The 26,136-nt window shown below is 35.8% G+C and overlaps 3 protein-coding genes across 5 annotated transcripts; 1 reads left to right on the plus strand and 2 right to left on the minus strand.

Moving 5' to 3' along the window:
* Positions 1 to 4,860: 4,860 nt before the first annotated feature.
* Positions 4,861 to 14,438, plus strand: LOC109021416 (protein STRUBBELIG-RECEPTOR FAMILY 7-like). 3 transcript variants are annotated; one of them, XM_019004035.2, is made up of 17 exons: positions 4,862 to 5,110; positions 5,277 to 5,368; positions 7,794 to 7,926; positions 8,030 to 8,101; positions 8,187 to 8,252; positions 8,344 to 8,415; positions 8,495 to 8,566; positions 9,111 to 9,182; positions 9,270 to 9,335; positions 9,445 to 9,507; positions 9,598 to 9,896; positions 11,185 to 11,468; positions 11,606 to 11,877; positions 12,858 to 12,990; positions 13,502 to 13,638; positions 13,758 to 13,914; positions 14,102 to 14,438. In XM_019004035.2, the coding sequence occupies exons 3-17, from the start codon at positions 7,811 to 7,813 to the stop codon at positions 14,243 to 14,245; spliced, it is 2,025 nt and encodes a 674-aa protein (XP_018859580.1). In that variant the 5' UTR covers positions 4,862 to 5,110; positions 5,277 to 5,368; positions 7,794 to 7,810; the 3' UTR covers positions 14,246 to 14,438. The 3 variants fall into 3 exon arrangements, with proteins under 3 accessions (XP_018859578.2, XP_018859580.1, XP_018859581.2); XM_019004033.2 differs by lacking the exon at positions 5,277 to 5,368 and having other exon boundaries at positions 4,861 to 5,110; XM_019004036.2 differs by lacking the exons at positions 5,277 to 5,368; positions 8,030 to 8,101; positions 8,187 to 8,252; positions 8,344 to 8,415; positions 8,495 to 8,566.
* Positions 14,439 to 14,765: 327 nt separating this feature from the next.
* LOC109021415 (26S proteasome regulatory subunit 7A) lies at positions 14,766 to 19,436 on the minus strand. Its single transcript, XM_019004032.2, has 10 exons — positions 19,253 to 19,436; positions 18,236 to 18,317; positions 17,658 to 17,749; positions 17,498 to 17,575; positions 16,990 to 17,051; positions 16,483 to 16,627; positions 16,134 to 16,352; positions 15,853 to 16,034; positions 15,520 to 15,695; positions 14,766 to 15,268 (listed from the first exon to the last, which is right to left on the minus strand). Exons 1-10 carry the CDS (start codon positions 19,337 to 19,339, stop codon positions 15,111 to 15,113), a joined length of 1,281 nt encoding a protein of 426 aa, XP_018859577.1. The 5' UTR covers positions 19,340 to 19,436; the 3' UTR covers positions 14,766 to 15,110.
* Positions 19,437 to 20,773: 1,337 nt separating this feature from the next.
* Positions 20,774 to 25,432, minus strand: LOC109021419 (uncharacterized protein C23H3.12c). Its single transcript, XM_019004040.2, has 8 exons — positions 24,892 to 25,432; positions 24,727 to 24,791; positions 24,536 to 24,634; positions 24,065 to 24,112; positions 22,784 to 22,853; positions 22,557 to 22,628; positions 21,806 to 21,934; positions 20,774 to 21,105 (listed from the first exon to the last, which is right to left on the minus strand). The coding sequence occupies exons 1-8, from the start codon at positions 25,111 to 25,113 to the stop codon at positions 20,962 to 20,964; spliced, it is 849 nt and encodes a 282-aa protein (XP_018859585.1). The 5' UTR covers positions 25,114 to 25,432; the 3' UTR covers positions 20,774 to 20,961.
* Between the last annotated feature and the right edge of the window lie 704 nt (positions 25,433 to 26,136).

Below are 26,136 nucleotides of genomic sequence, written 5' to 3' on the forward strand. Positions count from 1 at the left end.
GACAACTAGTACTAATAGAAATACACCCAAGATCGATGGCACCTGCATGGTTAACATTATGGGTCAAGAGCTTATAATTGCCCTAACAACGAAAATTTCAAATGGCCAACATACAACTTACCAGTACGGCCATACACTAATTATGTTGATTGACCTATATATAAGATTTTAACATTTTTAGATTCTTAGGTTGTTTTTATTGTTGAACCAAACTCAACTCATCTCAAACCAATTATTGATGCGACACACTACTTTTTCAAATTATCATAAAAAGTTTAAACTCATTTCAACCCATTTCATACATTTTTTAACCTAAAAAGTTAAATCCATCTAAATAAGACCCACAAAATACTGTTATTTATATTAACTCAACTCAACTCATCTTATTGGAGAATGAATCACAGCAGGATACAAATAAAGGAAAAGAGATTGTCATCACATGACATTCACTGATCAATTGCTTACATTTACGTTTGTAATTCTGTTATTTGTTTTTCATTTTGCTGAGTTGTATATAGAGGGCACTATTGTCTTTTCATAACTAGAGTTAGTTAAAATATTCCTTCCTTTTTTGTATATATGTAATAACTGTTTCATTCCAAAGGAAATACACGAATCACAGAGAATATTTTCATTCTGCAGCTGTTCTTCCTCTGTGCTCCTCCCTTCCATTTCCTTTTGTTACACATCTTAACATCCAATCGTACTTAACCTTATTGTACTTAGTAGAGAACACTGCAAACAAATGTTGACGAATTTTCTCAACACATATTGGTGAATGCAGAAAAATCACCATTGCAGAAGAGCAATATTTGTAGCCCAAGGTTTGATCAAATCAACACAAGTACGTTAGCTTGAAAACCGATGAGAAGAAATTTAAGTCCAAAAGTGGAATGGAAGTTGGATAGAAGAAGGTAGTACCTTTATTGTGTTTGGGGAAGCACTCAGTTTCAGTCGTTCCTGACTCGGTGCTGTTATTATACTTCAATCTGCACTTCTTGCCTTTTGCTTCACACTGTCTGCACATTGGCGGTCTAGTGGACCACTTCAAGTGAAGAATATTATCAAGACTGTTCATTATACGAAATGAGATTTGATCGAACGTTGTACATCTTTGTACAGTGTGATACCGGCAAGTTGATGACTCGACCAATATAATCCATGGCATAAACTTGATATTTAGGGCCACTAAGACAAGAGATCCGACTATACTGATCATCTCTATTTGTCGGGGAACAGTTGAGTATTGCATAATCATAAAGGTGGTCTTCTTTGAATTGGAATGGCGAGGCAGATATATTGAGTCCCCGAAATTTTCTTGGCAAGCAATGATGCGGATCATGTAGTACTTGAATTACCTGAGATTTGTAGTCAATCTCCTTGACAGGCAACTTTACGGAAACTGGCAGCTCCAGCACTGTATCGTTTGTTTCGGTGCAAAATGGATTAAACCCAGGAAAGCCACAGTGGTCTGGTTGGCTGTCTTTATAATTATGTCGGAAAGGAAATCGGATGGCCGGGCCGTACGTAATTCAACAAACTCATTTAAACTATGAAAACCACAAACAGAAGAAGGCGATTGCCATTTTTGAGAAATTAATATACGTTTACACCTGATCTGAACAGTTTCTCGGTCTCATCGAAGCTGGAGGCTCTATCCTGATGCTGAAAGGAAGGCAGATAAATAGAAGCGTCGACGATTTCAAAGTCTTATCAGGCCGGGCCAACTGGGTTGATAGCATGTGATATGATCCGCAATTTAACAATACATGCACAAGTTGGCCTATAAACTACTTTTCCTGGTGTCACACGCAAACTAATTAACTTGAACAACCCAATAATTAAAGATTATAAAAACTGAAGATTATCAATATCGTCGATCGAATGTCTTTAACCTATACATTGCATGCTGATCATCAATTGTATTCAGGCTTCAGAGACAAGCTCATGACTTTTGTTCAATTCATGAACAGTAAATTTTGGGTGAACATCGGTCCCTTGGACTTGGGCTTCTCTCTTTCCTCATTTTCTAACAAGTTTCACTCCATTTTTCTCCATGCAATTAAAGGCTATATGTTCTACGTCATAACCCTTAATGGTTGCACGCTAAAACCAACTCGTATGAAAAAATAAAGAACAGTTGCATGGACTTTGTATGATCAATGCAAACCCAATATATATAAGAATGACTATCGAGAAAGATCAGAAATACTCATATCTTTTGGCTTTGTGGACATGTGGTGGGTGATATCTTATGTAAGATTTATAATAGATTGTGATACTAAATATGTGAATTTATTGAATGTGAGTTATTATTTATTTTCATGAATTACTATCACAAAGAGATATATTGGTTTAAGGGACTTGCTAGGTACAAGTGATTTTGCGCACCAAATCACGTGCTAACACTCACATAGATTTTGTTTTTATTACAAAAAAAATAAAGGAAATTTTTTTTTGAGAGAAGAATAAGGTTCTCTCACGAAAATCATTTTTGTCTTCAATTCGCATTGTTTCATTAAACAATTGTCTTACATTTAATATTGATGCGCGAAATCACTTGCAAGAAGACTTTTCCATTGGTTCAGTGGTAATGATGTGTTGTTTTAAATGAAAGTTTAGGAGTTCTAAACTCCATAATTACATTTTGATTTATTTTGTGGGACTTTGACAAAATGCTTGGGTGGCCAAGCTTTGCACGTGGGCCGAATAGACACTTTGATAGAGTGCATGCTTCAAAAATTGAAAAGGCACTTGAGATTTGAACCAGTATCCTCCATTCCCTAAGGGATATGCTTGACCACTAGGTTAGGTATACACACCTTGGTCTTAAAATGAAACATGCATCATGACCTTTAAACCAGTAATTGTCAGTTAAAAAGTCACAAGTTAATAATTGTGATATTTCACAAGGTAAAAACATGGAGGTGAATTGTTTGTAACCCCATAGCAAATTCTTTCGAGTGGAGACAATTATCATCTTAAGGATAGTATTCTACATGTCTCAAAGTCGTATTTATATTTTTAGTTTACTGTATTCGCACAATTTTCTTCAACATTTTATGTATAATTGGTTCATGTGATGTAACATCCTACATTATCGAATTAATTAAGATTCTTTTAAAATTTCTAATACAAGGCATCTAATTTGACATAATTCTTAAGCAACAAGAAATGATTGTTTCAAAAGTAAATCGCGTTATATATCAATAATTTTCCCTAACTCAGTCTGAGTACTTTTCATTTCTAAAAAACAAATTTAAAAATATATAAATTTTTTTATTTTCGAGATTTACAGCTTGTTGGGTTTAATGAAGTTTGCAATTAGATATTTCAGTCAATCTATGACGTTATAATTTTTTAACAGATTTGTTGTGTAACACAAACACGTACACGTAATTAATTCCATGTCAGTCATCTCATAAAAGTACAGAAAAAAATGTAAATAATTTTTAAAATGTAAAAAATTAAAGACCCCAAAAATAAATACGTAATTAAAAATTAAAAAAAAATTAGATTATAAAACAAAAAATAGGAAATCGGAAACAAAGAAAAACACGTTTAAAAAAAAAAAAAAAAAAAGCAATGGCAAGGAGCTTGATTTCCTTCCCACACCCACCAGCACTGGAGGAGGGAGCCCCTTACCGAAGTTGTGCTTGATCATGACACCCTTTTTTATTTGATTTAGAATGGTTAATATGAATTTAACATGTCGCTTCTTAACTTTTGATTGATTAATTATACAAATAGTTGGGGAAAATCCATTGAGATATGGACGAATGAATGTAATGGCAAACTTCATCGAATTTCAGAGCGCAATTCTATCCCAAAAAACGATAGATTAGTGTTGCACGGATATCCGTAGCTATAGCAATAATCATCATCTATCCGTTCAGTACAGTAGAGGACGCAAGACATAAGCCATGTCCGTGACGACGCAAAATAGGTATCAAACTTGTTTGGTTTGGACAGAGAGAGAAAGCTGAGTCAAGGAACAGGCCACCGACTACGGACACGGCTAATTAACGGGTAATGGCGGCCCAGCTGTGGGTCCTCTCTCCGCAACCACTCCTCCATATTTGTCAACAAAAATCCTTTCTTTTCCTCTTTCAATGTTCGTATCTTTAAATGGCATCACTCTTCTTTTAACCAGATTTTGGCTGTTTGGTATATTTCTCATTAATAACATATGTCCCACCCATAGAAACACTTATCGATCAGCCTGTTTATTTTTTCTTGTTTGTTTTTTTATTTAATGATGTTTTGATTTCATCTACCATTGTAATCATTTGGAAATAAAGACAAGAAAAGGGGAGATTTTATCACCAAAACTATCGGATTTGGTATGCAAGTAAAGAATATCATATGGGCAGAGTGGCAGTAGTTAAAAGATCTAACATCATGTTCGCTTACATTCGCTGTCATGTCTTCTTCACGGTGAAAAAAAATCGGTCATTTTAATTTCTTCAACATCACTCTCCCCTGAAGAAAGAAAAGATATATATAGGTTTATGGCTTCGAAGTAATCTCTGAATACGTCATGAAAGCTACCGGTAGCTTGCCGTAGCCATTCATTTATTAACAAAATAAATGAACTTTGAAAAGCTATGAAAGCTAACCATTCCGATAAATAACTTCGTTTTTTTGGGCAATTCCTATGTTTTATCCTATTTGATTCCTTCAATACAAAGATAATAAAAATGATATCGTCTTGTAGTATATGGGAGATAAACCAACATTTGATGCCAGGGGAAAAAAATACTAGGGGACACTTGTCCAATTGGGAATAGAATAAAAAATATGAAAAAATATAAACAGTGATAAACATAAAATGTTTTATGTGGCTTTGGATTCTTCTGGAAATTTGTGCCTGCCAGCTTTTCTCGGGCACTGGCTGCAAATGTAGGATTACAAAGTACAATCTGTCTTAAGTAAAGGTAAAAGGAAAAGATAGAGAGAGCATTTGGGTGGGATAATTCTGGGCTGAGAGAGAGAGAGAGAAGAGAGAGAGAGATGTTGGAGAATTGGAGAGTGGCGGCAGTGGTCTTCAGCCTCTGCATTTTGGGACCGAGGCCCAGTTCAGTTGATGCTGCCACAGACCCGTCAGAAGGTCAGTGCTTCAACCCATCTCCACTCCATGGCTGATCTTAAATCAAACCTCCATTCTATTCGTGCTTCTCTGCTTGCTACTCCTGGCTTCTACTATTTCTGGCATGATAGTTAATATTAAACTGATTTCTTGTAGTTCAACCTTTCCTTTCATATTTGCATGTTAGAAACGGTCTGTACTGATTTTGGGAGCAGATAGTGGCGTTAAGAATTTGGAGAGGAGTTATCTGATGAGGAAAGTTGCTTACTTGTAGTTGCTGTAAGTTCTGGGTATTGATACGATTGGTAGGCTATGCTTGTGGTGAAAACTCTTTATCTGTTACACATAGTAGTTGGGAAGGAATTCTTTTGCTAAATGTCATAAAATTTCAACGAAGTATGGTTTGTTACAATGCAATTGCTAGCCTTGGCATTCTTGATTTTTGTATTGATTAATTTAATATATGTAGCTACATCATGCCCATCGGAATGGTGTGGGTATTTTCCAGAACTGCAACCACTTTACTCATGGAATAGAGGACTTGGGATTGGAATTTTTATCTTTTGGGGGGCCATTTGGTGGGTCTTTGACAGAGAGGTGGAGATTTGTCTATAGCTATATATCTTCATGAAATATGACTACTGCGCATTGGTATTGGGCACAATAGCCAGGGGTTAGAACGAGCTATTTCATTCAATTGGGATACTTTGTCATATGAAATTGCTAACACAAAGCACACAACTGTGAATGACGCTTCAAATGATTTCCATAAAAATTGAATTGAAGATTGCCAAGCTTTTTCCTTTGCCTTTCAGAGTTGGAAATGTTAAACGTTTAGGGGATACTCTTGCTGATAACTTGATGATCCTAAACTGCTAACCGATAGATAATATGTTGGTTAATCCTTTTGAAGTCAAACAACAGTTGTTATGTTGATTGATCCTTCTATGCTCTACGGGTTTGTTGGAGTTGCTTTTTGGACCCTTTCACTTTATTTTCCCCAAAACATGTTCTCTATTTTCCTTGAATGAGTAAAAGCGCACTTATAGAAGGAGAGAAAAATGGAAAGGCTCATGTTCATGCAAATTTAAAAAATTCTAGCCAAGCAGAACAACCACTATCATTAGTTACTCGAATTGAGTAACAAATGACATTTCTAAAAGAGTTTCTATCCCAAATACAAAGCTACATCTTATGCAAGAACACTGCCCTAGAAAGTGAGAAGGCTTCAATTTTCTGATTATTCCAGTCAGTGGGTATGCTTGTATTGTACCAGTCTATAGTTCTACCCACTTTCATTTCAATGGCATCCATGGCAGCTAACTACTTTCTTATTAACAAATGCTTAAGTTATTTTCTGTCATTTATTGTGAATATATACTCTTTTGCTTCCACTGGCTTTCTGGTTCTGTAAGAAGATATATAGCACCTAGAGGCTCTAAAGGCACTTACATGGTTTATATCAGTCATGACTTCTGAGACAAGGCAGTGTAGTTTCACTAACATTTGGTGGGGTAATTAATCATATTCATAGATCTGTCTCACCCTTATTGCAAAGGCTGATGATTATTGGTAAGCAAGGGAAATCTGTTGCACCCATACCCTAGAAAGCTGATCTGTGAAAAGGCTGGTCAACTTTTTTCTGGGAATATGCCTCTCTAGAAAATATCTGAGGAGATGGTGACAGATGACATTGACTCATACATTTTTATTTTTTTTTATAAGTAACATTGACATATTGAACTTTGTATGGGGGGGTATGCAATGTTATAGATAGGAGGACAAACTTTACTGTATAAAGAATGAAGCCATATCTACTGATGGGATAGGCTATCATGCATTATCTATGTGTCACAAGTATGCAGCCTACATCATTTTAACCTTGAGATGATATTGTGCTACTATAGCATGTATAACTGTTGAAATGAGAGCTTTGCTCCCGTTGAGCCACGTCGTCACATTCCCCTCATAAATATTATGATTTGCTAATTTTATTTTATTTGCCTATAAAGACCTTATGGTTTTCTTTCCATTCCAATAAGAGACACTCCAGTTCAATGTTCAATAAAAGAAAATACCATTAGATTCTTCTCAAGGGAGTTTTACTTCTGTTTAGTCACATCATTCACCCTCAGTGTATATTTCATTAAATGAAAAGTAAGTAGTATATGTAATTACATCAAAAGTTATTAAACGAAAAATAATAGAGCTGATCACATTAGTAATTTTCATTGAAGAGCGTTTTAACTCATGCTTTTTGTTTTTCACAACCCATGTTTTTTTAGTTTCATAAGCAGTGGATTCATAAAAATTATTGAATTTTCAAGAAAGCTGAAGAGCCTATAAGTAATTACTCAAACGTCATGAGATTTTACATCACTAACATGGAAACAAAGGAGAGTGAGGGAAGAGAAGATCAAGAAGCTCAACCAATTTTCAGAAATCAATGGGCTAACATTCATACTTTTTTTTAATAGAATTTAATTATCATCAAATGACTCAAGTATGCTAGTTTTTTTTTTTTTTTTTATATGGATACTCAAGTATGCTTAGTTATGTATAATATTAATTGTTTAGTAGATTTAGCTATTCTTGCACATGGTATACACCTATGCCATGGCAATTTTTGACTAGTCTGGAAATTTGATTCAGACTTGAGGTTATATTATATTCTTATTCAACTTGTGGCATGTTTGATCAACAGCTGCTGCTCTGAGGGACATGTATAGCAGTTTAAATTCTCCTCCTCAGCTAACCCAATGGAGTTCAACTGGTGATGACCCATGTGGGCAGTCTTGGAAAGGCGTTACTTGCACAAGCTCACGAGTGACAGAAATGTGATTCTCTATTGCCCCTTTCATCCCTTGATAGAGTTTGTCCTTAGGCATCAATATGAGTGATGATCTTTTCATATGCGCTCTTTTTCTAATTTTATGTCAGTAAATTGTCGGGGCTTGGACTTTCTGGATCGATGGGGTACCATCTCTCAAGTTTGACCATGCTAACCAGCCTGTAAGATCAAAAGTCTCATATGTCATATTGGCTCATTCTTTTCTAAACTTAATTGTTTTGATTTGGTGATTTGAAAATTTGGCAGAGACATGAGCAATAATAATCTTGCAGGCGAGATACCTTATTCACTTCCTCCAAATGTGTCACAACTGTATGCTTCATATGCCACTTGTTTATTGTCCTCTTGTTTACTCTCTCCGGTCCGATTATGGTGATTTAGGAAGCTGTTCTCTTGCATGCAGGAATCTTGCTTATAATACATTTAATAAAGGCGTCCCTTATTCCATTTCTCAGATGGCTTCTCTTAAATACCTGTGGGTAATTTTTTCTTGTTCATTTTTTGAGTCAACTTTTCCCAACCTTCAAACTAAACATGCATTTTTGGGGGTGTAGAAACATCAGTCACAATCAACTACAGGAACAACTGTTTGACGCCTTTGGACAACTTTCTTCTCTCTCTACATTGTGAGATCTCCTCTCTCCCTCCTATTAAATAAGTAGCCAAAGCTACTTATTTACTTATTGGTTTTCTGCTATTGTATTGAAGGGTGGGAATGTCCATGAGTTTCTATCTTCTTTTCAGTTCACTAGAATGTAATTAGGTGTCTCACTTTGTATACTTCCTATGTACTTGGGCATTGCCTAGTTTCATTTAATTCGATAAAGCTACTTATTTACTTATAAAAAAAATTGAAATAAGTTAACAAAGCAATCTAGATTTTTTCTACTTTGACTGAACTGACAAGCTGCAAGCAAACTCACTTCCTTTCTCTCTCTGTCTGTCTGTCTCTCTCTCTCATTGCAAGTTGCACCATATTTTTAGTATGCATTCAGTGAATTTTGACCACATTCTTGAGTTATTGGTTCTTTTTTCATGTATAATTTTTATCTTAATATTTCTGAACTTTTTATGAGTTCCAGTCACCTCAGTGTGTGTGGTGAGGTATTGTGATATTTCAAGTTGGTTTTGCTTGAAAGAGCCAGTGACAATGTCTATTCCCTTCTTCAGGGATCTTTCATTCAATTCTCTGCCGGGAAACCTCCCACAGAGTTTCAGCTCCCTCTCAAGTATGACCTCAATGTAAGTTTTGAACGATTATCTACTCTTCTATGGGTACTTGGTAAAGAGCCTGATCCTCTTCTGGTTAATTTATCTACCTTTACACAGGTATTTGCAAAACAACCAGTTTACAGGCAATATTGATGTCCTTGCCAATCTTCCCCTGGAGAATCTGTGAGTAATTAGTGTTTAAGTTCAGTTTAGCAGGACACTCACATATTTCTCTTTCCTTGGAGCAACCTTTATTTCATCCTGTTCAAGTAATTGTGTTTTTGCTTCGTAGGAATATTGAAAATAACCATTTCACTGGCTGGATTCCTGAACAATTGCAAAACATTAATCTGCAGTAAGTATCGCACAGTATCATCAATTGTATTACATTCTTCATTTGAGAACAAATAACCTACAATTTGAATCTGAACAATCTTCATGACAGGAAAAATGGAAATTCATGGAGCTCAGAGCCTGCACCCCCACCTCCACCTGGTACACCTCCAGCCAGAAAAAGACCAAATCACAAATCTGGTGGCAATGAAAGCCCATCAGATGGTTCGGGAGGTGGCAACAAACCAGGAATTGGAGGTGGTGGCATAGCAGGAATAGTCATATCCATCTTTATTGTCGGGGCAATAGTTGCATTCTTTTTAATGAAGAGAAGATCCAGGAGGCCATTATCAGATATTGAGAAGCTTGATAATCAGCCCTTTGCTCCTCATGCTTCAACTGAAGTCCAAGGTAACATATGCATCTTACATTTCTGTTAAGCGTTGTTAGGCATTCATTTTTTTTATATATATAGATATGGTATTACCAAAGAACAGTTAAGCATCAGTAGAAATGCTGAGCTAAAATTCTCATGATGCTTACTGATTTCTAATGAGTTAAGCATCATTAGAAATTCAGTCCTATCATTTGATTCAGCTTGCTGTTAATGCTGTTTCTTTAGGTTGCTTTATGGTGTACACAATTGTTGACTATCCTGATTGGAAATAGAGAGATGAATACTGTTACCCCCTCCATCCCATTTCACCTTTTCTTATGTCTTTTATGGGATGTTGCATATAGATGTGCACTTTGAAAAAGACTTTCATTTATTCATATTTTACTTATTTTGGCATATAAATGAACAATAGAGATGGTTTGAAGTATTATAGAGTAAGCTTCTGAAAGTTATGGCTTTTATATGAGTATGTGTCGTCTTAAAAGTCAGGTTTAAGAAGATGGACAGACAAAAAATGGATGGGGCAGTGTTATTTACTGCTAACTTCTGTACCTTCTTTCTTATGACTACTCGAGTTATTTCCACTATTTAATATGTTATTGGAGTCTATCCAACTAGGTGTTTATCTTGTATATGTCCGGCTATGCCTTTTGAACTTTTCAGTGAAATTCTTGATCACCTTTAAAACAAAAAGGGAAAGTTATTAAAGTTTATTATTTCTGTTGCAAACTATTTGACACCAAATCGAAATTTAGAATTTAAATATACAGACCCGAGATTGGAAGATGATGCCAAGTAATTGCTCGACTACAGAGTTCAAGGAACTATGTGTGCTTAACTTCATGGTCTGATCCATTTTGTTGTCTGTACATGCAGTTCATTCAATTCTCCATTGACTATATTACCATAAACTTGTATCAGTGAACAAAGAATTTCTGGCTGAAGAAGTCAAACAATATCCATTAGTCTGGGGAATAACTATGATGTGTTGATTTACCTGTTTCTTGGTTAAACCTATTTAGGCGTCCAAAATTTAAAACTCATTGCCTGCTAGGTAAATACTCTTTACTAATCTTGCTTATATCATGGTCAGTGTCATTGCCTATGCTTTTCACATCCAAGCAGTTCTGCTTCGATGGCTTTGGTCTCTTCTTGTTCTGACTTTGAATGCTCCTTAATTGTCTTTAACATTAACATTTTATTGTTAGAGACAATTAATGAGCATTCAAAGTCAGAACAAGAAATTAACTGACTTTAACATTTTATTCTTATCAATAAATTGTCTTCAACATTTTATTACAGAAGTGAAGGCGGTACAAACTTCTTCCGTAATCAAGACACATTCTTTTGATACTAATGCCTCAATAAATCTTAGACCCCCACCCATCGATCGTCACAAATCATTTGATGAAGATTGTTTTCCACAGAAGCCTATTGTTGCCAAGAAAGCTAACATAGCTCCTATAAATGCAACATCATATTCAGTAGCAGACCTGCAGATGGCTACTGACAGCTTCAGTGTAGAAAACCTTCTGGGTGAGGGGTCTTTTGGACGTGTTTATCGAGGTCGATTTGATGATGGGAAGGTATAGTTCTCACATGCTAATTTCGTTTGCCATGTCAATGGTTCAGTGTTGCATCCTTATTTATGTTTCAAGCTGAGAAGTTGTAGGTACTCTTTTACGATGATACTGATCTCTACTTGTTTTTGAAAACGTTAAAGATTCTTGCTGTGAAGAAAATAGATTCATCTGCCCTTCCTGCTGAATTGTCAGAAGAATTCACAGAGATGGTTTCAAACATCTCCCAGCTGCATCATCAAAATATAGCAGAGCTAGTTGGTTATTGTTCAGAGCATGGGCAGCATCTGCTAGTTTATGAGTTCCATAAAAGTGGCTCACTTCATGACTTCCTGCATCTATATGATGATTACAGCAAACCGTTGACGTGGAACTCCCGCGTCAAGATTGCTTTGGGGACTGCACGTGCATTGGAGTAAGTTAATTGTGGTTAAATGGCCAAAAGAAATCATGATTTCCATTAGAACTACAAAGAAAAAAAAAGATTTCAATTAATTCACTTGTTCCTTGATCTCACTATCATATATGCCCCCTTTCATCCCAACCTCTTTTCTTTCCTCTATCTCTCTCTCACTTTTTTTTTTTTTTTAATCCAATTTGAATGAATGATAACTTAATAGCTGTATCATAGATGGAAAAGAAAAGAATATGGATATTTATTGTGTGTAATGGTACATCTACCGATATTGACATTTTTCAAAGAAGCATTTCAAATTGCACTTTTCATCAAGTTTATTTTTTCAACTCTTGAAAATAGAAAAATTGGCACAATAACTTTTTTTTGTTTATTTGATGCTTATGGGACTCACAGTTTCATTACCTGAAAAACCATTTATTATTTTTTTTGGTGGGTGATCCAAGTTAGAGCATTATTTGGTAAAAAGAAAATAACCTTTAGTTTATGTACATTATTTGTGTGGATGAAAATAACTTTTAGTTTAAACTATGTAAGTCACGTATGTATGACTGCTTTTAAAAAAAAATATTTTTTAGCTTTTGTTGGTGCTTATGGGACTCACAGTTTCATTATTATATTTTTTGGTGGGTGATCCAAGTTAGAGCATTAATTGTTGCTATTATGAAGTTTAGCAAATTGCCAACAATTCTTAGGCACTTTTTGGGTGACTCATATTTGTATCGTATTTGGAAGGAGAGTCATATCCTTCTGCTTTTAGCATTTTTTGTTAGTTGCACTATGTGGCAATGGCACATCTGGTTTTCACTGTACAAAGATACAGCCAGACTATGCTATGTGAGATTTAATATTTAATTTGTTACACTTGGCCATGCTGAAAAGAGAAACTGGGGCAACCGAGCTTTTTACAGAACATGGTACATTTTTTCTCTGTGACACTTGTTAATGAGTTGCCTGATACTCATGAAGGAACTGTTCAGGTACCTACATGAAGTTTGCTCTCCATCTGTAGTTCACAAGAATATCAAGTCAGCCAACATTTTGCTGGATGCAGAACTGAATCCTCACCTGTCAGACTCTGGCCTGGGAAGCCTTGTCCCAAATGCAGATCAGGTAAGTTCTGAGCCTAGTTTACAAATTGTTGATGTGAATAATTTTATGTTCCAGTAGCATTAGACAACTCTATAGGAACTTCTCGTGATCTGACTTCTCCTAGCGCAAATGATTTTTGAAGACGAGATGGGTTATGATATAGTCTGCTATGTCTGCCTCTGTTTGTTTCTTCACTTAATTGTTGTTACTCACCAACTGTATAAGCCCCCTGCATTAGATTTTTCTCTGTGTTGATGGCATCCTATATGTTTGATAGTTTAATTCTAGATATCTAATAGCTGGAAGCATTGACTGCCATGTTCATATATTGATGCTTACCAGTTTTTGGTCTTTCCAACTATATTACTGTAAAAGAAACTTCATGATATGAGGGTAACAAATTAAGATAATTAACCAACTGTTCAGTATTGGAACATTTTGAAGCGTGCATATTTCATGTTCACTTGGTTCATATTTGAATTTATAGCCAATTGTGCAGGCAAGTGATCAAATGTATTTGTTTCACCTGCAGATTTTGAGCCGGAATGCAGGATCTGGATACAGTGCACCTGAGGTTGCCATGTCTGGTCAGTATACTCTTAAGAGTGATGTTTACAGTTTCGGAGTGGTGATGTTGGAGCTTCTTAGTGGGCATAAACCATTTGATAGGTAAAGCATAAAGATATCGTAGTGATGATCTCGTCAAAGTTAAAGTATCTGTTTCTCAAGGTTTTAGAAGTATGGTTAATTGTGATCTTTCTGGTTTTTATATGAACATTTTTTGACAGCACAAGGCCAAGATCTGAGCAGTCCTTGGTTCGATGGGCAACACCTCAGCTCCATGATATTGATGCTCTTGGAAAAATGGTTGATCCGGCCCTTAAAGGGCTCTACCCAGTAAAATCTCTCTCACGGTTTGCTGATGTCATTGCACTTTGCGTCCAGGTAACGAATAAATTAGAATTTGGAGTGGCATGTTCCAAGCTCAGGTAGCGGGAATTATGCAAAAATGTCTTACTTTGCCAGCATATTCTGGAGGATTATATTTTATGGCTAGCAAATATAAGAATAATTATGAATCTGCACTGATGTTCAATTTTTAATTTGTCATTTTTTTGTTTTTATGGGGCAGCTGGAGCCTGAGTTTCGACCACCTATGTCAGAAGTGGTTCAAGCGCTTGTTCGTTTAGTGCAACGAACGAACATGAGTAAGAGAACAATTGGAAATGACCTAGGAGCATCCCAAAGAGCCGTCAACTCAGACACGCATGAGTGAATCCATGCCTCCAACGTCTGCAAAATTCTTCTTTGATAAAACAGAGAAGAAACAGCAAAGTTTCTTGGTTTTTCTTCTTTTTCTTTCATTTTTTCTTTTTACTCCCTGAATGGAGCTTGTAAATACCAGTTATTTAGCCTGCTGCACCATTTGCTATCCAAAAGTTATATGGACAATATAAAGTTAAACTGTATCTCCATGCATGTCATGTTCATAGGAATTGGGTGTATTTAATCTTTCTCAAGGCGACAAATCGGGGTATCTCCATCAAGATTACTTATGCAGCCCCACTGCACCTAGATTGAGCATAGTCCACGAGATTTTGCCACATTGTTGGTTTTTGGCCGCGGGTTTCAACTTTTTCTATTTCATCCTCAATCCGGTTTCACGTTCGATTTTTTTACTCTTGATTTTTCTGTGGCTCTGTGGGATTCGATGTTGATATTTACCAAGCAGGGGTTTCAATTTTTGCCGATGACCCAATACGAAATGGTGCGGACGAATTTAAAATGGTCAGATCACATATCAAAGGGCTAGAAAAAGCTTACATATTTCTCGTAGTTGAAGGTTGCAGCGATTCCACAACCAAGGAACGAACATTCACAGCATAAGATAATAAAAAAAGGCTTCAAACACTTTTCACAACTTTGACAAAGCGAAACTCACAGCAGTACAAGTGGTCTATGAGTTATGCGGCAAGTGATCCAGCAATATTTAATCCGAGCAGAAGCAAGTTCAAATGATAATTTAAGATGTTGTCAACAGCAGCCCTCAAATGAACTCAAGTGGCTCACGCCATCCCAACTTTAAAAGATGCAAAAATGCTTTCAACATTTTCTTGGGAAAGGAAGCAAAACAGTTGGGCTCAGTTGTAGACCATGTACTTGGGAGTCGCACTGAACTTCTGGTATCCCTTGATGACTTTGTTCACTGCATCAAGGAAGTCTTTCTCCGTCACAGTCTTCCTTCGTGCTCGGATGGCATACATTCCAGCTTCTGTGCAGACGCTCCTTATGTCAGCTCCTGAAAGAGATATCCATGTCAGAATGCCAATGTCCAAACATATACCTGACCTACTGGAAAAATAACAAATAGGCAGAGCCCTGGAAAATTACATCATCACGAAGGTGACAAGTGGAAATTGAACCTCACCCAACAAATGGAAATGCAAAGTATAGATATCCCGTCAAATTAAGCAAAATCCATAACAAATGAAAATCATTTTATAATACGGACAATTGAATTTCAACCATAACAAGAAAAGTAATTCTGACCAGTTGAATTTGGGCAAAGCCGAGCCAACAGTTCAAATCGGATATCTCTTTCGCAGTTCATTGTTCTTGTATGGATCTTAAATATCTGTGTCCTACTCTCCAGATCAGGAAGGCCAAACTCAACCTTACGATCTAATCGTCCAGGACGTAGAAGTGCTGGATCTAGTGTGTCAGGCCTGAAAAAAAGGGACAAACAAAATCCAAAACATGAGCCAGGCTACTGTTAGAAGCTTGTGAATGCATCCCAAGAGAGAACTAGTTCTATTTCAGAAGAGAACACAAAGTTCACTGCTAGCCAAAAGTGCTGCAACAATAGGCACCAACTTAACCAACCTATTTGTAGCCATTAGAACTTTGATGTTTCCACGTGCATCAAACCCATCAAGCTGATTCACAATTTCAAGCATTGTGCGCTGAACCTCATTGTCTCCCCCAACACCATCATCAAAACGTGCACCCCCTATGGCATCAACTTCATCAAAAAATACAATGCAAGCCTTTTTTGAACGTGCCATCTGCAGCAGATATAGCAGTACTCGTTAGATGACTGACGATTCGAACAATATGAGTAACAAAGAGAAGTTTGAAACTACTGAGCTTGCACAATTGGTAACCTGGAAAAGTTCCCGAACCATCCGAGCTCCCTCACCAACATATTTCTGAACAAGCTCACTCCCAATAACACGGATGAAGCAAGCATCAGTTCTATTAGCCACTGCTCTAGCTAAAAGTGTTTTGCCTGTACCTGGAGGACCATAGCAGAGGACACCCTTAGGAGGATCAATTCCAAGCTTCACAAATTTCTCAGGATGAAGCATGGGCAGCTCGACAACCTAAAGAAACCAACATCAATAATGCATAAATGCAAACAATCTAAGGTGACTAATTATGTTGCATGTAATGAATATTGATTTTCTCGACAAGAAAGAAATATATCACTGAAGAATAACATGGGCTACGCACTTCCCGCATCTTTTCAATCTGCTCCTTGCATCCACCAACATCATTATATGTCACATCGGGCTTTTCCTCCACTGTCATCATGGTCACACTCGGGTCAATTTTTGGAGGCAAAGGAATTTGGATCTGATATTTATTACGATCAACCCTACAATGACAGAATGAAAGTCAATTCATGGAGAAGACAAACATTATATTCCACAAATACAACAGAGCACATGTTCTCTTTCTTTATCCATCTCACAGGAAAAGAAAGCCAAAATTTTGGAAGTCAACGCCACAGACATCCATCTTAAATCTATATTTCTGTCCTCACATACAAATTACAATATAAATATGAAAAAAATAAAAGTAAAAAACCATCTCTCTTTGGCAGCAAACTCCATGATACTAATGTTGTGAGAATGCAAAATAAGGAGAAAAAATGGATATTCTGAAAAGAGATTATTAAAACATGCATAACACAAATTTTGAAGCAAATTCTGTGAAGTTAACAAATAATAAACCTACCCCACACGCATGCCTTCTTCTATGTCAGTCGGGGAAACCTTGTCACCCAGCCCAACAACAAACTGCAGTTGAGAAAGTGGAAATCAAATCAAGTCTCATTGTTAAAAGCATGCTCAGGGTAAAATGTTAACAGAGATAATCCATAAAAACTTGTGTTCTCGCATGTTTTCCAGGAATAAAATATAAGAGACAGAAAGCAATTTCAGAAAGACCACGAATCATTAAAAAAAAATCAACCATTCTAAATCAAAAAAATATATTGTACATATTTTGAAGGAAAAAAGAAGAAGAAGAAGAAGAAGAATAAGAAGAAGAAGAGAGAAGAGATCATCCTGATTCAAATTCAGGGTAAATTCAAGCTTAGAAAATAAAAACTTCAAAGATACGAACAACGTGAAATGATGGATTTCCTTATGGTTTTATTAAGGAAAACCTCACATTTTAAACCTAATGGATAATTTACAATGTACCATGCCAAGTAAAGGAAGAATTAAGAATAAAAGTATACCTTTGCAATTTGCTTAACATTTATAACGTACTTGGCATCTTCAGTGTTTGGATTGATGATCTTTGTGCATCTTGCCACCTGATTGACAAACCATGTCAATGCTTCCAGATTATATACGTACAAAATATCACTGCTAAAAAGAACCTGAAGTGAAAGACACCTGCAGAGGCTGCTCCTCCTGCATCATTTGCTTATCGGACACTAGATCCCACTGGCTTGGTGCAGCTAGACCAGTGTCAGACTCCTTAATGCCTATAGAATAATGCAGATCAACATTACAAATTGAAGTATTCAGATATTTTGCAACAGCTAGCCCATGCAGTAAAGACAATGAACAGAAAGAATAACATATATCAAGTTGTAACGCACATACAACATATAGAAGAATGCATAAGTAGCACATTTTGATGACTGAAAAGTGTTTAATGTTAAACTAACAATTTTTAAAATCACCAACCAGGTAGGCTGATACTAGGAATCATCAAAAGGTACTATGATGCACGTAAGTAAACCTGAAAGCAACTCATGAGGCAGTTTTTAATATTCCACATCTTTTTCGCATATACTTATCAAATAGGATAACTTTTTGTAGTGTGCACATGCAAGATTATGCTACACAACATTTTAAATTATCACCTTTGTATAAATTATACCAATCCCTTCACAAGTCAATTACACAAAAGGAGAGAGAGAGAGAGAGAGAGAGAGAGAGAGAGAGAGAGAGAGAGAGAAGCATACCACATAGATCATTGACCTTCTTAGCCATTTCCTTAATTTCTTTCTCTACTTTCTTGATACCTGTAGAATAGGGACCTAAACCCTGCACAGAGCATTAAGATTGGTAAAACTATTGTCTAAAATACTGGACCGTAATGGATGAAAAAGGGAGTGCGAGTGGGTGGGAAGGGGGGGGGGGGGGGGAGGAGGAGGATTACGTACACAATCAACCCATACATAATTAAACCGAGGTATGCACATTTTAAAAGGAAACGGAAGGAAGGAAGCCCCTGAATAGACTCAACAGTTGAACAAATTAAGATGAGATGTTCTCAAGACAGGGTTATGTTGGTCTTGGATTAAAAGGTTGCAAACTATTATCCTCAGTAAGATTGCACTTAACCAACCAGGAGGATATTAAACGCAAACAGCCCAATTCCATCACTATCAACTTTTCAGATGAAAGAAAAAATAGCAAGTTTATTACCAGCGAATACGTGTTACTAGTGATTAAAACCAGGTAAACCGTACAGTGAGACAGAAAGCAAAATATATCGTAGAGTCCAAAAAAAACTTCAGTTCTGAAGAGCATTCTTTGTCAGCGTGAATCCATCCAAAACAATAAGTATTCTACTGAGAAATCATACATTCAAATCAAGAACTCGTATATCAATCAGACAGATAAAGAAAACGAATCAAACCCGGTCTTTAACATGGATCGATAACAGGTAGCCTAATTTTGGATTCTTTTTACCGAATAACATTCGGAACCAAACAACAATAGAAGCAACGAGGAAAGCTTCCAATTCTCCAAAAAACCAAAATAGACGATCACGATCCTAAGTATAATGTCAACAGAAAAGTGACGGAGCAATATTGAGAACAGCTGGATTCAGCTGCGACAAAACTAAGAATTGTACTACCTAAATTAAAAGAAAACCAAGATCCAAAGTTAAACCAGAGAGCCTATGAATCAGAGGAAGTGAGAAAACGACACAACTTAGGGTTTGAGGGAGAAATAGAAAAGAAAAGTCATACATAAGTTTTAAGAAGAGCAATATCATCCTCGTCAAGTGGACGAGGGTTCTTCTCGTCCTTCAAATCGTCTTCGGGCTCTGGCGCCATACGGATCTGCCGATGCTATCTCTGTGCTTTTCTTGCGAGTGAAGAATAGTTAAAACGATAGAGCAAAATATGTTTTCTGGTCTCTACCCATGGCTACTTTATAAAGGGCGGTCCGGAGGGTGCATCCGGGTCGGTTTTGGTCTTTCCGCTTTCTATTCTATTCTATTAATAATAACATTTTGAGTCGAGTTAGCCTGACAGGTTTTGGACCTCAAACCAAACATAAAATTATCATCTCATCTCATCACATTATTATATCTTTTTCAAATCTCCATATAAAATATAATAAATAATTCAACTTTTTTAAATCTCAATACACATTTTTCAAATCTCAAAACAATAATAATATTAAAACTTAATATTTTAAACTTCAAAACAAAATATAAAATTCTCATCTCACCCTCCAAACCTACCATACTCTGCGTCGAGAATATTTCACTTGGTTTGACTGTTAATTGATTTATAATTTTTTTTATTTACATTTTTAATATTTTTAAATATTTTTAAAAAATAAAAAAAATACATCAATACATTTAAAATCATTTTCTTAATCATTAAATAAAAAAATAATTTTTTTTTTTTTACCGAACTGTCAAGTGTACAGTTGTAAGATTTGGTGAGCAAAGTAGTTTTTTCTTAACATTTTTTGTCTTTCATGTGCTCAATCGATTAAGCAAGAGTTTTGTTATATATAAATTGGTAGAAAAATGTTAAAGACTCGTTTGAATAATGAGATTAGATGAGATGATTTTAAACGAGTTGAATAAAATATTATTATAATATTATTTTTAATATTATTATTATTTTAAAATTTAAAAAAATTGAGTTGTTTATTATATTTTGAATGAGAATTTGAATAAATTATAATAATAAGATGAATTGAGAGTACTTCTGTATCCAAATAGGGCCTAAATGTTTTTTTTTTTTTAAAAATATTTTTTTATGTGTCAATTATTGATATATTGAAAATCATGAAATTTCAAAATTCAAAAGAAAATTAAAAAAAAATAAATTTTATAAATAAAAGTATAAGTACATATATAACACTGCTCAAGTTAGTATATTGACACATCATTTATAGTAAGATCTATCATACATTTTTTACTCAAACACCAATCATTGTTTAACATAACTGATGTAAAAAGCTTCTACATCAGTAATGCGTTGGATGTGGAAAAAATAAAGCTTATAACTAAATTTTCTCATTAAGCAAATCAATTTTTTGGTTGGACCCTTTTTATACCTGGAGACTATAATCTTATTCACAATCTATACGAAACACCACCAACAAACAAAGAAAGAGAGCTCTATTTAGCTGATCATATGTAAGAGGGAAATTCTACTAATAATATCTCAATTATAATTATTTTTTAAAAATTAATATAGACATATTAATTCCTTCTTTTGCCAATAATAATGTCGATATTAGGACGCTTTGATCAAAGGTGCCTTGTATATTCAAAATTTATTCAATCGCTCAGAGTTCACAATATGGGGGCACAGTTATTTTACTACCCAATATTGAAAAGGGCCAAAAAAATAAAACTAGGACAACGTACTTCGTTTCCACTAAATGGACTCTGAAGATGTTACATTTCAGATGGCAGATATGACAACGTTAATTACATAAAATCCCTGTATTTTAGAACATCATTTCTGTTCAAATCAAAGACCTTGCAGATGTCCGAAATGGTACATTTGCTGAGACCGTCGTGCCCATCTCCATGATGAACAAGTTCCTCAAGTTCCTTTGACGGCCGCAAAACCTAATTACAAAGAAACATAAAAACATGGTTTTTATCAAATGCCACCACAACGAAAATCCACACCGGTTGAATCTTTCCAATTATGTGTGTGAGCGGGCAAGCATATAGCAGAATTGACCTATTCAAGAAAACTAGAAAATGCAGGTAATCAACTTTAGTTGGCATAAAAAGAGCTCGTTTGGTTTGGTTTGGTTAAATCTAAGATAGGTACAAAATGATGGGTTTAATCAGTTTTTAAGATTTTCCAAGTGGAAAATCTAAACCAAGCAGAGCCATAGTTGGCATATCAAGAGCCCCCTTTGGTTTGGTTAAGTCAATGTCATTACAAGTGCCAGAGAAGTTCTTCATGCAGTTGTATTCTGTTAAATTAATAACCCCATTGAGTACCAAAAAGCACCACTTCCTCATGCAATTGTATTTGAATATACTGAGTTTATGACAAGATAACTCAGTATATTTGTCATAATCTATCAATATGCAAAACTCCATATCCACAGGCTCAAAACTTCGAGTCAGTTTTTGACAGTAAATACTAATTTGGGGGGCCAGCTTGGATTTCTGTTTTTTTCTTTTGGGGGTGGGGGGTGATGCTAGACCATGAAAGACAAATGTAGAGTTCTTTGCTATGACTGATCTCAGATACCAATCAAAATAGCAACCTCGTTATCTTCACCATATCAGAATGCGTAATTTAACTTACCCATGGAAAACCAAGTGAATTATGGATTCCATGAAGAGAGTCACCGTGCTTGGCCTCATTCCCGTTCCCTGTAGTAGAGTTCATAGTTGAAGAACTATCTGAGACAAGCTGAAGGAGCTTCTCACTTCCCTAAAACATCATAATTAACAAACAAAGAAGGTGGGATGAAAATGATGTAGTTTAATAAATAAAACAGTGACAGGACACAAAAAAAAGCTGATGCTAGGGCCAACAACACCATCCTACAGGGAAAGACAAAACTTCGGGCAAGGCAAATAATATAAACCAGAAAGTCACCATCTAAAGGATATAACAAAGTCACTTACATATATCTTTAAAAAGAACAAGGCCATAGTTGTTTTTTACACCGATTCAAACTACATTCTTTTAAGTCCTCTGCCAATCAACTTGAAACAAATGGCTATCTTTACTAGTGCATTTCAGGGGAGGACCCAAGCATCGGCCTGGGGGGCCTTCAAAATTGGAAAAGTAAATATATCTTAAAACCTAATTTTCAAAGGTTTTTTGTGAAGGTAGATTCCATTAAAAAAAATCCCCCCCTCCCCAACCAAAGAAGTCTTTTTATAGTTTTGCCTCCCGCCAAAAAAATTATATTTTATGGTTCTGCCCCCTGAGTGCATTCATTAACTCCAATTTCACATTTTAAATTGTCCAAAGCTTATTTTTACGATGTTCACATATCATAAAACAAATCAGGTTCCAAGTTGCAATATAAGTAGCATGTACACACCTGAAGAGCTCGCCAGTGAGAATAAGTGCGGAACAAAACCCAAAAGAATGGAATGTTGGGCAATGGTAAAACCTATAACAGAAACAAGCAGTAGAATAAAAGACATTGTGATAAGATGGGAAAATTGATTTGGATATGAAGCTATATCATTCCATATAGCTTCAAAACCTGAGAATCCAAATCACAGTGAAGCAGAGTAGACATTTCAAAGTGAAACACATACGTACAGTAAACACAGTTGTCAAAGGAAGCAATGCAACTGAACCATAAAAGTACGTCTTGTGGATGATAGTTCCCCTGTAAATCAGATAGCATTTCAATATCAATGTTCTCCCACTTGTAGAATGCCAATAAAATCCAATAGAAATCAAATACAGCTTAAACAGACCTATAAGAGATAAATATGAATGTATCTAAGCATCAATGAGCTTTTTGTAGTTCTGAGGGCCATTATCATAGAAGCTTTACTTAATGGATCTTAATGTTGTTCCTTGTACATAAAGCTCATCATAAATAATCATAGATCCCCTCTCCCTCTCTCCAAACATTATTACATGAAAAGCAGACCACTTCAGGAGGAATATGTCCTGCAGAGAACTCAAGAAATATTAATATAGTCATCTTCTGACACAAATCTATGCCATTAGACATGATGGCCAGAATTTTGAAAAAATCACGGAAGCCTTTGAGAAAATAATATGATGCAATCTTCCATATTGCAGCAATATGGAAGATGGTCCCTATGCTTATGGTGGTGCATTTGGAGGGAAAGGAATGACAGAAGCCTCAAAGATCGAGAGCGATCAATGGAAGAGCTTAGGAAATTGACTTTCAATACTTTACTTCATTAGTCAGTTGCAATTGATTCCAATGGAATGAGTTTCCATGAATTTCTTGTATTGCTGAACTAGCAAGCCAAGGCGATGCTCTTGTATATGTCCCATATACCTGGAATTTTGCCTATTCTTATGATCAATAAAATTTTGTTTACCGATAAAAGAAAAAAAACCCCTAAGAAAATAATGCCTCAAGCTACTTTATAGGTGGGTTATGCAAACTCTTTTTTGGCTGTTCTACCCAATTCCATTTCATTGCTCACAAGATGACTCTTCACATATGATGAGTGTTGTAAAGCACCACTTCAAATGGTTTGAGACAGACTGCAAAAAGAGTAATGCTACATCTTAGTTTGGCGCATATGTAAAGATTATCTCCTGCTGAAATAATCATTTTATTTGCTTGATCTTTTGCAACAACTTTCCTAGTCTTCCCTAAAGACTCAATTTTGGGGAAATATTCCCCGCCAACAAATTCATCAGAGCGTAGAGCCATCCTAGCCAGAAGATCCAAGGTCAGCCCTGCTTCATTGTCAGATTTTCCAGCAATAGAAAAACTAACGGGTGAACAAGTATAGCTGGTAAAAGAGAATTAGTGTTGCCTCAAAGATGGCAAAAACTTTAAACTTTGTACTTATTAGATGGACAAGAAAAAGAAGGAAAAGAAATTACCTCACGGCAATATGTCGTAATCTTCGCCGCACAAGCCGTGCATTTAAACTGCAAGAATGAAAAATATTGTCAACATGGCAGAATTACAGAAAATAAAAAAGGTGGCAAAGACGAAGCCCTAGGCCCACTTACTTTTTCCAAGTTACATCCTTCTTCAGATGAGATGTCAGCTAGTGATGAAATAGAAAAGAATAAAAACCATGACAAAAATGTAAAATTGGATAGGAAAAAAAAAGCTTTTTTATTCATCTTTCTGATATGACAACAAATGCAAATGGCTGGTTTAATTTCTTTTTTTTAATCCTTCTGATAGAGCAACAAACGCAAACGACTGGTTGAAGTGAGTAACGAACTATAGGTTACAATGCTAGAGCAGACCATCTAAAAACAGAGTGAAAACAAGAGTAAAGCGATAAGCTTTTGTTGAATTGAAAAAGTTAAGGCACAGCGAAAAAAAGAAAAAGGCGAAACCTTAACGGGTAGGTAACTTCAACATTTGCGACGTCCTTTGTGATAGATTTGAAGAAAATCTCAGAGGGTTTAACTCGCGCCAAAAGCCGCAGTCCCAATCTAAATCATATACTAATAAACAGTGAGAGAAGAAAAACAAAACATTAAGCTCAAGCGCGGTAAAAAGGATGGAAGAAAAGGAAGAAGCTCACCCATGAATCTTGTTCTTGATAGTTCCTTGAGGCGCTTTCTCCAGACCAACCCAAGCTCTATTCATCTTCATTAGAATCCAGCAAAAATAATAATAATAATAATAATAATCAGTATTTCGCATCACTAGCAGACGAAGAAGGAAGAGAGAAAAGAGAGGAGAAGACCTTGAGAGAGACGAAATCGATCAGGAGTTCGGCATTAGCATTGAAGGGCTTGGGATTGGAGGAGATATCACGCCACAGATCTTTCAATGTGGAAGGTGTTTGAGAAAAAGCGGAACCGGAAGAAGAAGAAGAAGAAGAAGAAGAATCAAGAGAATGATTAATGGATCTAGAGAAGCACCAGTTCCTCCCTCTTATAGGGAACACCACCAATCTCGCTGTCATGCTTTGTTTTTTCCTTTTTCTCTCTCTTTCTCCTGAATTTCCCTGTTATACACCCCTTAAACCCTAACGTATTTTCATTAGTATCATTCAAAATTCCGATTCCCCTTTGATATAATTAATAATTGAAATAGAATCAAAAGGAAAGGATCTGTTTATAGTATATTCCAAGTCAACAAGAAAAACCCACAAAGGCTCTGGCTTTTTCATACGTTCGGTACAGCTGCGAAGAATGCAGGAAGGAAACCAAGACGAGAGAGAGAGAGAAGGGGTTGGGGGGGGAAGAAGCGGCGAGCGAGAGTGTCACTGTCAGTGGGTGAGTGACGCGGATACCGGTGGAGGGAAGTTAAGAAGCGGTCCAATCTAATTACGGGGAGTGGGTCCTGTCAATAGAGGTGTCAAATTATGTTAACGAATCGTGTTCGTATCGTGTTAAGATATGTATATTATATTATATAGGTTAACTCTAACCCGACCCGTTAAGATTATCGTGTCAAAATCTCAAACCCTAACACGACCCATTAACATTACGGATCGTATCGTGTCAATCCGTTTTGACCTATTTATGTAAATTGATTGAAACAAATCTAAAATTAACCTCTTTAATCTAGTTAAGTTTAGCATAATTTTATATAAATTTTAAAATCATAATATTTATAAAAAATATAAAATTAACTACAAATCCAAAATTATAATCTAAACAATAAAAATATCAAAATTAAAAGCTCAACAATTTTATTTTTTAGGTATAAGGGTATAATTTTAATTTTAATTTTTTAAACGGGTCATAACGAGTTATAATGAGTTGACTTGTTATCAATCCGTTAAGCTATCGTGTCTTAACGGGTCAATCCGTTTTGATCCGAACCCATTAAGAGTAAATACTAATATGTTTTTATTGTGTCGTATTCATATTGAGTTAATAAATCGTGTCACATATTGACACCCCTGACGTGGGACTCAGGTGTAGGATGAGTCAGTTCAACTTCCACGTGGGGGTTGTCTCTCTGTCTACAAACTCTTTGC

Source organism: Juglans regia, chromosome 7 (genome assembly GCF_001411555.2).
Source record: "Juglans regia cultivar Chandler chromosome 7, Walnut 2.0, whole genome shotgun sequence".
Taxonomy (NCBI): Eukaryota; Viridiplantae; Streptophyta; class Magnoliopsida; order Fagales; family Juglandaceae; genus Juglans; species Juglans regia.

What these genes read in the sequence shown, in the direction of transcription:
- LOC109021416 (XM_019004033.2), top strand. Translation starts at nt 5,014, where the DNA reads ATGTTGGAGAATTGGAGAGTGGCGGCAGTGGTCTTCAGCCTCTGCATT. An exon ending in TTGACCATGCTAACCAGCCT is followed by an intron (nt 8,102 to 8,186) that starts GTAAGATCAAAA and finishes AAAATTTGGCAG; the next exon opens with AGACATGAGCAATAATAATC. An exon ending in GTCGATTTGATGATGGGAAG is followed by an intron (nt 11,469 to 11,605) that starts GTATAGTTCTCA and finishes AAAACGTTAAAG; the next exon opens with ATTCTTGCTGTGAAGAAAAT.
- LOC109021415 (XM_019004032.2), bottom strand. Translation starts at nt 19,339, where the DNA reads ATGGCGCCAGAGCCCGAAGACGATTTGAAGGACGAGAAGAACCCTCGT. An exon ending in GAAGAAGGCATGCGTGTGGG is followed by an intron (nt 16,628 to 16,989) that starts GTAGGTTTATTA and finishes CTGTCATTGTAG; the next exon opens with GGTTGATCGTAATAAATATC. An exon ending in TGGTTCGGGAACTTTTCCAG is followed by an intron (nt 16,035 to 16,133) that starts GTTACCAATTGT and finishes TATCTGCTGCAG; the next exon opens with ATGGCACGTTCAAAAAAGGC.
- LOC109021419 (XM_019004040.2), bottom strand. Translation starts at nt 25,113, where the DNA reads ATGACAGCGAGATTGGTGGTGTTCCCTATAAGAGGGAGGAACTGGTGC. An exon ending in ATCAAGAACAAGATTCATGG is followed by an intron (nt 24,635 to 24,726) that starts GTGAGCTTCTTC and finishes TATATGATTTAG; the next exon opens with ATTGGGACTGCGGCTTTTGG. An exon ending in GAAGTTACCTACCCGTTAAG is followed by an intron (nt 24,113 to 24,535) that starts GTTTCGCCTTTT and finishes TCATTCTTGCAG; the next exon opens with TTTAAATGCACGGCTTGTGC.